General features: G+C 45.7%; 1 protein-coding gene across 12 annotated transcripts in view; it reads right to left on the bottom strand.

The window, feature by feature from the left end:
- The window catches only part of ARID1B (AT-rich interaction domain 1B), a 434060-nt gene that overhangs the window by 410659 nt on the left and 8889 nt on the right, over positions 1-14512 (bottom strand). For 6 of the 12 annotated variants that reach the window (XM_083176330.1, XM_083176329.1, XM_083176331.1 and 3 more), the window contains exon 1: positions 1-1199. This exon is cut by the window's left edge and continues 1152 nt beyond it. In XM_083176330.1, coding sequence (XP_083032456.1) covers positions 1-498 — 498 coding nt within the window. In that variant the 5' untranslated portion in view covers positions 499-1199. Of the gene's footprint in view, positions 1201-14368; positions 14392-14512 lie in introns of those variants that run through there. The other 6 variants (XM_083176328.1, XM_083176335.1, XM_083176332.1 and 3 more) reach the window with 4 other exon arrangements.

Genomic DNA, 14512 nt, shown 5'->3' with positions numbered 1-14512 from the left:
CTGGCTGTGATGGGCATGATGATGAAGTGGGTGAGCAATGGGTGCAAGGTAATCCCCACTGCTACTGTTCTTCAACTTGTGGTTGGGGACCCCACCACCCATCTCCATAGCCTGATAATGAGGTGATGCTGCAGGGTTTCTTCCATCCTTTAGCCCTGTCTCTGAACTGCTGCTATTATTATTGTTTGTGTTATTACTGCTGGAGGATGATAATGAAGTTGCATTTGCCATGTTCACTTCATGGTGATGATGATGAAGAAGGTGAATGTGGTGGTGGTGGCGGTGCAGTAGATTGTGGTGGTGGAGGTGATCCACATTATTGTTGTTCATTCCGCTGTTAGGAGCTCCATCTCCCAGTCCAGGAATAGATCCAGACCCTGTTCCTGTTCCCCCAGGGTTTAGGTCCTGATTCAACCCGGAAAGACCCTGGCTTTTTGCATTATTGTTCGCATTGGTGGTCGGAGCAGCAGCTGAAACCACTTGCGCTGCCATGATCATTGCCACATCGCAGTCAATCCCAGTAATAGCAAAAAAGATCCCCAAAAATGTGCAATAATAAAAATGTAAAAAATAAAATCACAGCACAAAGTAACAATAGCAGCAAATTCCAAGCAAATGGTCATGAACGAGCATTAATGAGTCCATTCGAAGCAAATACACCTCTGGTACCTCCAAATGAATAAAGAAAAAAATGCAAAAACAATCATTAATATACACAAAAAAAAACCTTTGTTGATCCTCACGATCTTTGCCTTTCTCTCTCCTGGGACTGTATGCTGAATCTTTGCTCGAAGAGTATAAATTGAAACTTTTTCAGCCTCTGTGTGTCTCTGTCTTTTCCTCTCTAACCCGGATATAGGCACATACACGAGTGGCTGAATCTATTTGGCCCAGCATGGCTTGAGAGAGGCTCTAGCAACCATTATCCACTTCTTTCTGATTACAGTACACATGGAAAACCAGGACTGGATTCTCCTCCTTTCCTGCTTTTGGAGCCAGGGAACATTTCTTAATAAGGGAAAAATAAAAGTCTCAGTTAATATGCACAAAAAGTGGCAAATAACATAGAATACATTGGTGTCTCTGAAACACAACAAATCTTTCCCCCACCCCCTGGTCCTTTCCAAAACATGCAATGGGGCAGCAAGCAGCTGCTGCTTCTGCTAGGGACGTGATTTGGGTAAACCTTCAGCTCCCCTGCCTGCTCTCTCTTCCACCCCCTCCCTTCCCAGTGAAACAACAGAAGGAGGAGTGGTTGCAGTCTGCAAGAGGAGAAGGCTTGTGGGAGGGAAAGCTTTGCCAGTTGTTAACCTTATGTGTGCCACAGCTGAGTGCGGCTACAGCAGTAGCTAGTAAATTCATTTTTGTACTGCATCAACGATGTGTCTTGAAAAACAGATATATTAAGGCTTATTTATTAGGGATTTCTGTATAATAAAATCATTTTCAGCTGTCATTTAGAAAGGTAGAATCCTTTTAAAAAATACAACTTAACATATAAATACATACATTAAATATATTTTTACAAATTTATTTAAGTGTGCGCCTGCTTTGTCTCTTCCATGCAATTTTCATTATAAATACATTTCACAAACATGTTCACATCCCAGCAAAACACACAATGTGCTAAATATAGTCAGTTTACACATCAAAATACAGACAAGCAAACAGACAAGCAAAAAGTCGACATTTTGGTGTCGACATAGACATAGGGCAGCATGGACAGTATAATGGTTAGCATTACTGCCTCACAGTGATGAGGCCATGGGTTCCATCCTCACCATGGACCTAACTGTGCGGAGTTTGTATATTCTCCCCATGCTTGCATGGTTTTACTCCCGGGTACTCCGGTTTCCTCACACAATCCAAAAGATATACATGTACGTTAATTGGCTTCCAACAAAATTAACCCTAGAATGTGTGCATGCACATGTGGTAGGGAATATAGATTGTAAGCTCCACTGTGACAGGGACTGATGTGAATGTTCAAATATTCTTTGTAAAGCGCTGCGGAATATGTATGCGCTATATAAGAAGCTGTTAATAAATAAATATAAGTGTACCACATCTCCTCACATGGCTCACTGCACTAGGCACACTGTTATAATCTAACTCTATGCCCACTTAGATCGGGACGTAACTATAAGTCGGGTTCAAAGAAAAAATCACGAAAACCAAATGTCGACTTTTTGACATGTCAGCATTTTGTCCGTGTCAGCATAATCAATATCAGCATTTTTCAGTAGACTGTCTGCCAATAGTTGTCAGTATTTTGACCGTCGTTGACTGCATCCCATTCGTAGGGCTACGTATTTGCAGCCCTGCATATTATCAAACAGCCGCGCATGCGCAGGCTGTTTGGTGCGCATGCGCAATGCATTCCTGCAAACAAAGACAGCTTTTCATTGCTGGCCATTCGCAAGATGATTGACAGCCGGCCAGCTTTTGGGGGTGTTTTACCTGGCAGTTTTCTGGGAGTGTCTAGAGAAAACCCAGGTGGATCCCGGGCATTTTCAAGAAGGACCTCTGACGTCAGCTCCAGTCCCAAAGTCCTCTCCTTCATCGCAGCACCAAGTATTTGGCTTGGTGAGTGCTTCACATGGGGGGTGGGGGAAATCCATTTTATGGGTAGTAATAGTGGATGAATTTCCCCATATGGTCACAGCCGTGCACTATGGCTGGTTTTAAAGAAATCATTGCGATGTCTGCCCCCATCTGAACATATAAGATGACAAAAGATATCGCTAGCAATAGCCATGCTGTGAAATGCAGAATGACCCCCGCAAATTCCAACCCCCTTCCCCCCATCTTCGCTCATTGCACACAGCACTAGCACACTTGCCGATGCCGGCTAACCAGCCAGGTCACGTCGCTGCTGATATATATTATATTCTGGTCTCATTTTATCACAATATTGTCTTTGACAAAGTATGTCCTATAAAAAAAGGAAGGATTTAATTGTTATTTAAAGTATATTGAGGTTCAGATTACACATGTGGGCTACAAGGGGCATATGGGTTTTTTTCACAAAAATTGTCACACCCCTCCCTTCAACTGTCCCGATTTTTGCAGGACAGACCTGTTTTCTTGGACTGTCCCGATATCGCACCCATGGCTGCAGTGTCCATCAGCGGTGAATAGACCCTGGAAGCAACCACACTGGAGACAGTCGGACAGGGGGCATGGCCAGCAGCTCACAGAGTGCTGGGCATGCCCCCACAGTGTCAAAAAAATGGAGGCATGGCTCACAACTGAGGCATTGCTGCAAATTCACATCCCCTTTTGTCTGATATATGCCCCCTTTTCGGACTTCAGCTTTACAACTTCAACTTTTTTTAAATTCCCCATATGATATCAGGCCTCTCTACATGCGCAAAGACCACACCGCATGTCCACCAGGTCTCATCACATATGAACTTTTTCAGTAAAATCATCAACGCAGCTTTTAGGTCACTGTTGTGTCCATTGTCAAAATAGTCTGGCTCTTGTTAATGGTGCTACTATTCAGCAACATGGTACAAAAAAAATTAGTAAATGGCCATCATGCCCATTCAATCTCCAAACATGCCCCTTCCATCACTCTAGTAGACCAACATACATACCTATAATCCCACACCCAACCATACTCCATGCCATCAGCTGTCCCTACGTGCTTCTTGCATGCAATTAGACATCTCAACATGCCCCTTACATGCCATCACATACAGTATATCCGTATGCCTCTTACATGCCATCAGACATGTTTCCTGTATGTCAGCATTCCTCTCTACATATCAATGACAAGTCTCTTAACTTATTCTTATCAGGCAGCTACAATTGGCCAAACTGCTGGGTCACCGTATCGGGATGCGGTCATCTATTAGAATGAACTTAGATCTACAGTCATTAGGTCGACCCCACTAGGTCGACTGGCAGGAAGGTCGACCTGACTTAAGGTCGACATGGGCCAAGGTCGACATGACTTAAGGTCGAATTTGCATAAAGGTCGACATGAGGAAGGTCGACTGGTCATAAGGTCGACATGGGGTTTTTCACAGTTTTTTGAGCCGACATGTGCCGACAGGCGATATTTCATGCCCTACCATCCACTAGGGCGTGGAGGAGGTTACTAAAGCTGTGGCGAGCGAAGCGAGCCACCGTGCCGGAAGCATTGCGAGCGAAGCGAGCGATGCGAGGGTCCGATTTTCATTGCCAACTGTGTCCATGTCGACTGTGTCGACATTCGGATAAAAAAACAGTGAAAAACCCATGTCGACCTTATGACCAGTCAACCTTCCTCATGTCGACCTTTATGCAAATTCGACCTTAAGTCATGTCGACCTTGGCCCATGTCGACCTTAAGTCATGTCGACCTTCCTGCCAGTCGACCTAATGACTGTAGACCTAAGTTCATTCTGACAGATGTACCGATTCCACCGTATCTTACAGCACACCAGGAACCTTTGCATTCTGGTGGCATTAATGCAATAAAGAATACCGTATCTATCCTTATGTATCAATGCCTATTTCCCTATAGATTGTAAGCTTGCGAGCAGGGCCCTCCTACCTTTTGACTGTCTGTAAATACCCTGTTTGTTGTATCACTGTCTCCTATTGTAAAGCGCAATGGAATATGCTGCGCTATATAAGAAACGGTTAATAAATAAATAATTGCTTATCAGTGACTGAACAAATGCATTTGGGGTACATGAGTGTATAAAGTATAATCACATTTTTGCTACTGTTTTGTTCTGTACAGTAATTCAGCAAAGATTTGCTTTGGTGGCTTTTTTAATCTATGCTGTGGTATTGGGAATACCATACCTGTAAAAAAGTGTTAAGGATACTGGCATTTGATTCTGTTCTATCTTGTCCACTAACCGAACATTACATATTTTGGATAAGGCACACCAACACAGACAGCCAAGAAGACAATCAGCATAACTTACATATGGTCTCATGAGACAGACTGTAATGGATGTGTTCCTAAACCACACAGGGAACGGCTTTCAAGTGCAAGGAGGGCCGCATATGCCATAGGCAAATGCAAGGTGGGTTTCTGGTTGCCCGGAAACCCCCTTTCTCTTAGCAAGCGTCTCAAATTATGACAACAATAGCACTGGTATATAATACTAGAGATGCCGCCACATCATGCATTTTAAGAAAAATTACAGACTTGTGGCACATGCCCAGTGGTAGCAGCTTATTCTGTGCTGTGTATGGTTCTGAGTCCTCAATCAGTGCACTGGACCAGAGAGCAGCTGCCAGGAAGAAGAGAGTGGAGCCTTACCAGGAGGTGGGAGAATGTGAGCTTAGTAAAGTGAAAGTGCAGTAGAAAGCAGTAGAAAGTGCTGGTTCTATTATTTTTGTTTAGTTATTATGGTATGTTTAACCTTTTCATGAGCACTTACAGTATGTATATAAAATGTTTGATACTGCTATAGACCATCTATAGTTTTAAATATTGATACTACATTGAATACAGTATCCAGAGTATAAAAAGTTTGAATACTATTGCTCCCGCAGACTGCCACTCTTCCTTCAATGTTCTGCAGAGTGGGAGACTGTGGAGTGCAAAAAATTTCGGTTTGTTTATTTAGTAAAAAATGTTTTCAAAAGTTTTATTCAGTGCTCAAGTACACATAGCGGTATAAAGGTGCAGCATCTCCCATGTACCTCCTTCCCCTGCAGCAGCAGGGGAAGGAGGCAAAAAAAGAACATAAATGATACTGCATCCAATTATGATTTCTGTAGGTAGGGTATATATCCCTAAAAAAAAAATGAAGTGGGAGGCACATCACGCACCCTCCTCCTTTAAGCTCTTGGTCTCGCTGCTGCCTGTCAGCGCAGCTTCCGAGTGTGAGTGAGAGATAGGCCTGCGGTAGGTCCGTCTGTAGAGCGCCAGGTAGCAGGGGTGCCCGGAGCCTGTGTGCACTGTCCGCTCGTGGCCGCATCCTTCCCCGCTGCTGTCTTTTGCCACTGCAACGCGTGTTGTATGCTTCCAGCATCCTTTCAGCACTACCCGGATATTCCAACCTGGGTTGGGACCATTTACACCGCCCACTTCCCAGGCCCTACCAGTGTTCCACCCTGGTCAGGACCTGGGTAGGATTCCGGTGTAAAATGGACTTGTGTTGGCCCCTTTTACACCAACGCTGACCTGGGTTTTTGCCTAGGTGTAAAAGGGGAAGTTATTTATTCCCTGGGTATTTATTGTTACCATCCTCCTTTATGGGTAATTCTTATAAGAACTCTGGATTCAGGGCTGTGGTTGTTTATTTTCCCTACTGCCATTACAGTGACGGAGTGGCATATTTACAGCTTGTAGATGTTTGCTCCATGCTATATCCAGCGTTATCACAAAACTTCTAGGCTATTTTGAATACACTGCTTATTTAAGAAGAATCTTGCAATTGTTATCAGGACAAAGAAATTTTTGTACAAGTGTCTTATTTCGGAAATTGTGACCATTAAAGTGGTTGCAGATTTTGAGATATATAGGAGGAATTTAATTGCCCGCAGTAATTTATACTTTACTTGTTTTGAGAGAAAAAATGGACTACAGTTGACTTTCTGTAAAAGCCTAATTTTTTTTATTACCAGTTTCTTATATAGCGCACACATATTCCACAGCACTTTACAGAGAATATTTGAACATTCTCATCAATCCTTGCCCCAGTGGAGCTTACAATCTATATTCCCTACCACATGTACTCCACACAGTTAGGTCCATGGTGGGAATCGAACCCATGACCTCAGTGCTGTGAAGCAGTAATGCTAACCATTACACCATCCGTGCTGTCATTGAGGGTGAGATGTACAGATGGAGACAGCCTGTCAGCGCAACATATCCATAGTGCTGGTGGGGGGAGTGGCTGGCGGACGGGTACCACTATGCAAGGTGGCGGGACCAGGTACTTCCCTGCCCATCTCTGCCAGGGTCCCCTCCATCCCTTCCAGTGCTAGATTAAGCATTTGGGGGGTCCGGGGCCCTCTTGCACTTGTCAATACTGGCTGCAAACTGCACAGGAGAATATTACACTGTCAAAACACAGAGTAAAGGCAGTATAATCTTGGTCAATGGGTAACTGCAGGGGGGGGGATGTATGTATGTATGTATATGTAATATATATATACACACACACACACATACACACATATACACACACACACACACACTCATACATACCATATGAAAAGCCTGTGTTTCTCCCTCTGCACCTTACCCTGTAGGACTGTAGGAGACCTCACAGGCTCAGTGCTGCCTCTGAATAAAAACCCTCCCATGACTAGGCTGCTGCTGTCCACCATGGGTCTGAGAAGCATGTAATGATCTCCACCAAGCAGAGTGCAGCACAACCTCTCAGCCTCTGCCCTCTTGTGCAAAGTGTCATAGGACTTAGTCAACTCCCAGTAAGGCAGTGCACACTTCTGCAGTCAGTATGCCTGGGCTCCCGATGCTCAGCACCATTAATCATTGTCAGATTAAAAAAAAAAAAAAATCTAATAATACATGCCAACCACAGGAGGCCACTAGGTAGAAGGGGGCACAGGAGTACTGACCCCTTTGCCCCCCCCCCCCTTTAATCCAGCACTGGTCCCACCCACTGCAGCCGCAGCAGCACACACGGTACTTGTTTCCTAGCACGGCCACAATCGCGGCCATCGGGGGTAAATTTTAGTGGCCTGCGACGCGACCGACGCGATGCCCGCGATTTTTCCATTGAAATGCATTGAAAACAGTGAAAAATCGGGTCGGTCGCGTCGTGTGCACCTAAAAATGCTTGAATGGTCCACCCGCGATGGCCGCGATTTCCCCATAGGGAACAATGTTAAATGCCTCAATTTACCCGCGATGACCACGATTTCCCATAGGAAACAATGTTAAATGGATCAATTTACCCAAATCAGCATAGGGAACAATGGTAAATGGGCCAGAAACCCCCCAAAAAAACCACACAGCAGTGGAATGTCCCCCCAAAAGTAGTTGACGCCACCCCGCGATCAACGTGAACCCGAAGCGTGGCGAGCGCAGCGAGGCCGCGAGGGGAGGCGGTACGCGTCCTCCGACCTTTTCATGCCCTACTATCCACTAGGGCGTGGAGTGAGAATAGAATAGTGTGGCGAGCGCAGCGAGCCACCGAGCCCGAAGCGTGGCGAGCCCCGCGAGAGGACGCGGATACCTTCGCAGGTAAACGCGTCCCTTCGCGGGCTTCCCAGGTGTCCGCGTCACCATGGACACCTGGGAAGCCCGTGAGGGGACGCGTATAACTGTGAAGGTATCCGCCTGCGCTCGCCACGCTTCGGGCTCGGTGGCTCGCTGCGCTCGCCACACTATTCTATTCTCACTCCACGCCCTAGTGGATAGTAGGGCATGAAAAGGTCGGAGGACGTGTACCGCCGCCCCTCGCGGGCTCGCTGCGCTTGCCACGCTTCGGGTTCACGTTGATGGCGGGGTGGCGTCAACTACTTTTGGGGGGACATTTTTATGTTCAGGGGTGTTTTTGCCCCATTTCCCATTGTTCCCTATGATAATTTGGGGAAATTGATCCATTTAACATTGTTTCCTATGGTAAATCGTGGTCATCGCGGGTAAATTGAGCCATTTAACATTGTTCTCTATGGGAAAATCGCGGGCATCGCATCTGGCCCATCGCACTCGATTTTTTAGCGGCCGCGATGGCCCCGATTTTACCCCCGATGACCACGATTAAGATCGTTGTGGCCGTGCTAGGAAACAAGTACCGCACACACCTACAGCATGTGCTGTGCTGACAGCAGGCGCTAAACATTTTGGGGGCGTGGCATAATTGCAGACGGTGGCCACGCCTCCCGCAATTAGGTCACACTCACAAAATTTTACCAGGGCCCGGCATACCTCTCGACGGCCCTGGTCTCCGAATCAGGGAGACAGGCAGCAAGTGGGGGAGAGGGGCAGCTGGCTGCAGAGCTTCCAACAAAATAGGGAAGCGCATACGGTTAGGTCAACAGGGTCATTAGGTTGACACAAGTATTAGGTCGACATGGGGAAGGTCGACAGTCGAAAGGTTGACATGGGGTTTTTCAAGTTTTTTGTCCCAGAAGTTGACACAGTCAACATGGACACTAAAATGTAGCACTGCGACCAGTCGCTATGCTCGGCACACTATATTATTCTCCCACATCACCCTAGTGCAGGGGTCCTCAAACTATTTTGCTATGGGACCCCATCAGACAATAAAAATAATTACGGGACTCAGCAAGTGACTGCAGAAGGTCATCACATCACATGTGCAGTCAGCAGACAACACATACATAGCAGCATTGTGGAGGCACAAACTGATGGGAGGAGTCTAAACTAACAGACAATGCAACAGATCAGATCAGAACACCTGCGCAGGTATATGTAACCAATATCTCTGAATTCTATTATCATGTAGTGTTCAAGATTGGTTACTGATACCCCTTTTACACCAAGGAATAACCCAGGTTGGACCCAGGTCAGCCCCAGGTCAGCGTTGGTGTAAAAGGCGCCAACCCAGGTCCAGTAACACTGGTCTCCTACCCAGGTCCTGACCAGGGTTGAACACTGGTTGGACCTGGGTCGTAGGCGGTGTAAATGGTCCCAACCCAGGTTGGGACATCCAGGTAGTGCTGAAAGGATACCAGAAGTGCTGGATGCCTTTCCCAAGTGCGCTGCAGTGGCAAAAGACAGCAGCCAGGAAGGATATGGGCAGTGCACACAGAATTCATAGATTGGTTACTGATACCCCTTTTACACCAAGGAATAACCCAGGTTGGACCCAGGTCAGACCCAGGTCAGCGTTGGTGTAAAAGGCGCCAACCCGAGTCCCCCCAAAAAACGTGAAAAACCCCATGTCGACCTTTTTACTGTCGACATTCCCCATGTCGACATAATGACCCTGTGGATCTAACCCATGTTGACCTCCATGCATGCCGACCTAGTGGCCCTATCCCCTTAGTACATCTGGCCCAATTATGCCCCTTTCAGACCGAACTTTTTACCCAGTATTTTGGCGTTTTTTTACCATTTCAAAACGGTAATATGTGCGGTCTGAAAGGTGCAGAGTGAATTTACCATTTCCAAAAATCCGGTATTTGGAAAAGTTAAAAAAGGGTCCTACCCATTTCAGACAAGTTTTTTTTTTGCTGTCTGAACAGGTCTGAAACGATGTTTAGGACCCAGCCAATAGTGGTCCTGCTCTGTGCATATCTAATGAGCGGGACCCAGTGCTGTAAGCATATTTAATGAGCGGGTAGGGGACCCGCTTATTAAATATGCACTACGCTCATTAGATATGCTTGGGGGAGAGAGGCATCCTCTCCCCCCCCACCCCTCCACCGAGGCATCCTCTACCCCCCCCCACCCTCCCTACCCACCCCACACACAGCATTACCCAGCCGCTACACGTATGGCACAGCACGGAAATGCAGCGCCCACACGCCGGGCAGTCTCAGCTGCGCACACAGCCCTCAGAGCAGATGGTACAGATGGGCTCCCTGCATCCCGCCGCCTGGCTCTGTGGAGTGCACGGGAAGCCCAGCGGCCATCCTCTGCAGGCTGAGTAGTTCCCATCCGCCGCACACACGCTGGCTGATATCACACCCGCCACAGGGACCCCCTGCCCACTAGCGCAATCCCTTCTCTGCGCTGCCCAGGTGGGGGGGGGGGGGTGGGGTGATATGATGCCTCAGTGGGGGGGGGGGGGGGGTTTGCTGGAAGTGCCTCAGTGGGGGAGGGGTGTTTGGAAATGCCTGCATGAGATGCTTTCACACCACAAAAATGGCATAGAAACGGTAAAAAACGGTTTTAGATATGTGGTGTAAAAGGGGTTGACCTGTTTTTATTAGCGTTTAAAAATACCGGGTCCATGCCATTTTTGGCTATTGATATATTATTTATGCTGTTTCTAGAGATTCATTTCATTCATATATTTGTAAAGTATTTATTGACGGTTTCATATACCAACATTGTGCATTTGAGCAATAAAATGTATTACAATTGACCTCTAGTGGTATTTACTATTACAAACAAAATCTATTTGTTTTCTAGTAAATGAGAATAAAGGTTAAACCTACTTCTCACTAGATTGTGTAACATTATGGAATACATGTAATAGGGTTACATTTTTACACATAAGCGTTTTTTTTTTTTGGTTAAAAACCGCCGAATACACAAGGTTTCCTAAAATCATACATATAGTAGCGTGAGTTTTGCAGTAAAAACACACGTTTTGCCGTGACCAAAATAATAAATAAAAGAATAGCACTTCAAAAATTGTATCCAAATATGCACAGAATTAAAAATGTCCCCCTTCCGGAGAATAACCAGCCCCGGGCAACATCCAATCAATTGGGGAAATCCCCTGGAGCTCAGCCCTGATTGTATGTCCCAGTGACTAACGTCACTGTGTTTCCCTGTCAGCAAGAGCGGGGAGTAGCATGTGATAATACACACAGGCGGCTTTCTGAGTCCTGGGGTTTGTGTACTTCTTTTTTTTTAACCCCTTGGATACTCTACCGGACAAGTGGGCAGACCTGCAGGAGAGCTTGTGGTAAGGTCAGTATGCATGTCTGCCTGCATAAATGCGTGTATGCATATATGTAATAAAGTTTTACTGTACATTGTTTTTGTGTGTTTATTAATTATTTTAATATTGATCATGATGTGGAATTACAAGCCCTTTAACCCTTTGAGTGTGAAGGTTATTTGTCAAAATTGGTGTGAAAATTTGCAAGCAATCATTTTCATTCATCATAATTACCTATAATATTACCTTATATAGGAAATATTATCTTTTTTTACACATTTTTTATTTAAATTTATATAACAAATGTGAGCGACGCTGGTATTTCAAGCTTATATTTTGCATATCTCTCACAGAGAAATTGGCATTTTTAGCAGATATTTTGCACATCTCTGACAGAGGTTTGCACTCCCCGCATGCTGGGACTTGTGGTTCTCCAAGTCCATGTATGCAAGAAAGGGCTTGCTGGGACTTGTAGTCCACATCACAACCCAAGGTGACATGTTAAATTGCTGGGGAAAGCCCTGAATGGGTAAAGCCTGGGGGTGTGGGGGCTTTATTGGTGGGTCCCAACTGCCCCACCGGGCCGGGGGGATTTTGCGTGAAAAATAGTGTCCCCCGGCTGTAGCATGACACCGCCGACCATTGGAGCCCAGTGCTGGTTCCAAAAAATGGCGAGACCTCAGTCTTTTTGTCCCTTGTATTTTTGGAACCAGGACTGGTCCAAGAAGCAGGTGCCGGCTTCCTAAATACGGGGAATCCCCACAATAATTTCACCAGTATTTGGCAAACCAGTAATGGCTTAATGAGCCGGGGGTATGTTTTGCTTTTGGGGGGCACGCCATTTAAAAAGAAAAAATGAGACCAAAAATCCGCACACTCTCATCAGTTATAAAAAATTGTGCATTTACATATTAAAACCGAAGATGTCTATAAAAAAAAAAAAAAAGTCACCAGAAATTGCAAGTGAATTGTGACTTTGTCTAAAAGGTTGCAAACTATTACATTTGCGATTAAAGGTGTGTCCAAATGAAAAGGAGACTTTTGCTGTAACGGTGTTGTATTCAATTGCAGAGAGTTAATTGTTTGGCGAGAGATGGCGTGGCGTTTTCCCTAGTTGCGTATGTGTATAAACGGCTTCGCCTCAGTTTCTTCATTCCTGGAACGTTGTTTTGCACGGTCGGATGCAGGATGGATTCCTCCAGATCAGCAAAAGAACTGTTATCCAATTTCTTTGTGCAGAAGGCGAGCATGCTTCAGCAATTTATCGCAGGATGAAGGAAGCAAGCTCTCGAAAGGGATAGTGCTGCACCAGGAAAACGCTAGGCCACAGGTGGCCTATAAAACCCTCAACCTGCTGCCAATTTTGATGGAAGGCCCTGAAACATCCTCCATACAGCCTCAATATCTCCCCATGTGACAATATCACTGAAAGGTCAACAGTTCACCTGTGACAAGGAAGTGCAGGACCCTGTGGAAAACTGGATCCATCAGCAACCCAGGAGATTTTACAATGAAGACATCCACTCCCTTCCTACAAGCTGGGATCAGTGCATCAATGTCAATTGCAATTGTGTAGTTTACGCATGAACTGTAAATATTCTTTAATTAAAATTTTCTTTACATAAAACCATAGACTCCTCATTTGGGTACACCTTATATATTAATATTGCTATAATGCCTATGTTTATGTAGTGTATGTTTATGTAGTGATTAAGGTTCAGACGCAGAAGTGTAAAAATCGCTAATTGGCATGCATGGACAGCAATGCGGCATTAAGAGAGCACGGTCCGGACAACGCAGGCGGGTCTTTGACATGAATAATGGCGGCGCAGTGCCTTCAGGCAGGACGCTACCTTTACCGCTGCAACTGCAGCTATTTCTGCAATGCAATCCCAATCTAATGGCAATTGCATCACAGTGAAGGACTTTACATGCTAGGCAGCCTTGCCCTGTGCTGTGTGGCCCACTGCATGCTAGAGACATCAGTTGCAGTTTTGCTAGTTTACCAAAACTGCAACTGCTACTGAATCAGGCCCAAAATACTTTGTTAATAAGTTTGTTTCTTTCCCATTAAGTACTGGGTCATTTTCCCAGGTGCAGTCTGACCTGAATTTACATGGATGGTCGCTGCTCATGGACCCGTGGTGGTGCAGGAAGCGGCCTGGTCAGTACAGTTACCCCCCAGCGCTAGACCCTTCACACCCCGGTCGGTAGCGTTAGACCCTTCACAACCTCACCCCCCCCCCCCCCCCTCCCCACCGGTCTGCTTAAAAAAAAATCCTGGGTCGCATTGAAATACCAACCCACCCCTGGTATTGAGCATAGGTGTGAGCAGCTAATTTCCTAAAGGACATACTGTATCCCTATTAGTTGAAAGTGTTCCTTACTACTGCATACTGTATGTAATTGGCTCCAAATATTGATTTATTTAGTACAAATATTTCTGTACCGAAACCATATACTGTATATCAAATCTACATACATAAACACACACACACACACAATATGGTCCAGCACACATTATTTAAAACAGTTTATACTCGGTGGGATTCACCCACCAGATAAGCCTCCACATAAAGCATAATATATTACACACATATATTACTGTATTTACAGTAATACATAAACACTAGTTTCTGTACAAGATTTCCCTTTCCAAGCTCTGCTATTTCTCTCTTTTCCTCCCACAAGCATAGGATGAAAGAGACATGTCACATAAGGATACAAATACACTTGGAGGGCCACCTCATACACAACAAATTCGAGCACACATGTACACACACACACACACACACACTCACAACACAAAACCCCCCACCCACTGGTTTCCCTCGTCTTCCCCCTCCCTGTCCACTTACCAGTTGCTCTTCCCTGCCTGTACTGCACAAGTCAGTGAACCCTGTCCCTCTGCTCGAGTCAGAACTTCAAAAGAGCATGTGCCCGGGTCCTCCAATCAGGGCTCAGAATATGCTCTTCTCATTCTGCTGCTCAGCCTTGTGGGA

This window comes from Crinia signifera, chromosome 3 (genome assembly GCF_055691185.1).
Source record: "Crinia signifera chromosome 3, ASM5569118v1, whole genome shotgun sequence".
NCBI lineage: Eukaryota > Metazoa > Chordata > Amphibia > Anura > Myobatrachidae > Crinia > Crinia signifera.
The sequence above is the reverse complement of the archived record's forward strand: the minus strand, read 5'-3'. Positions and strand labels throughout refer to the sequence as shown.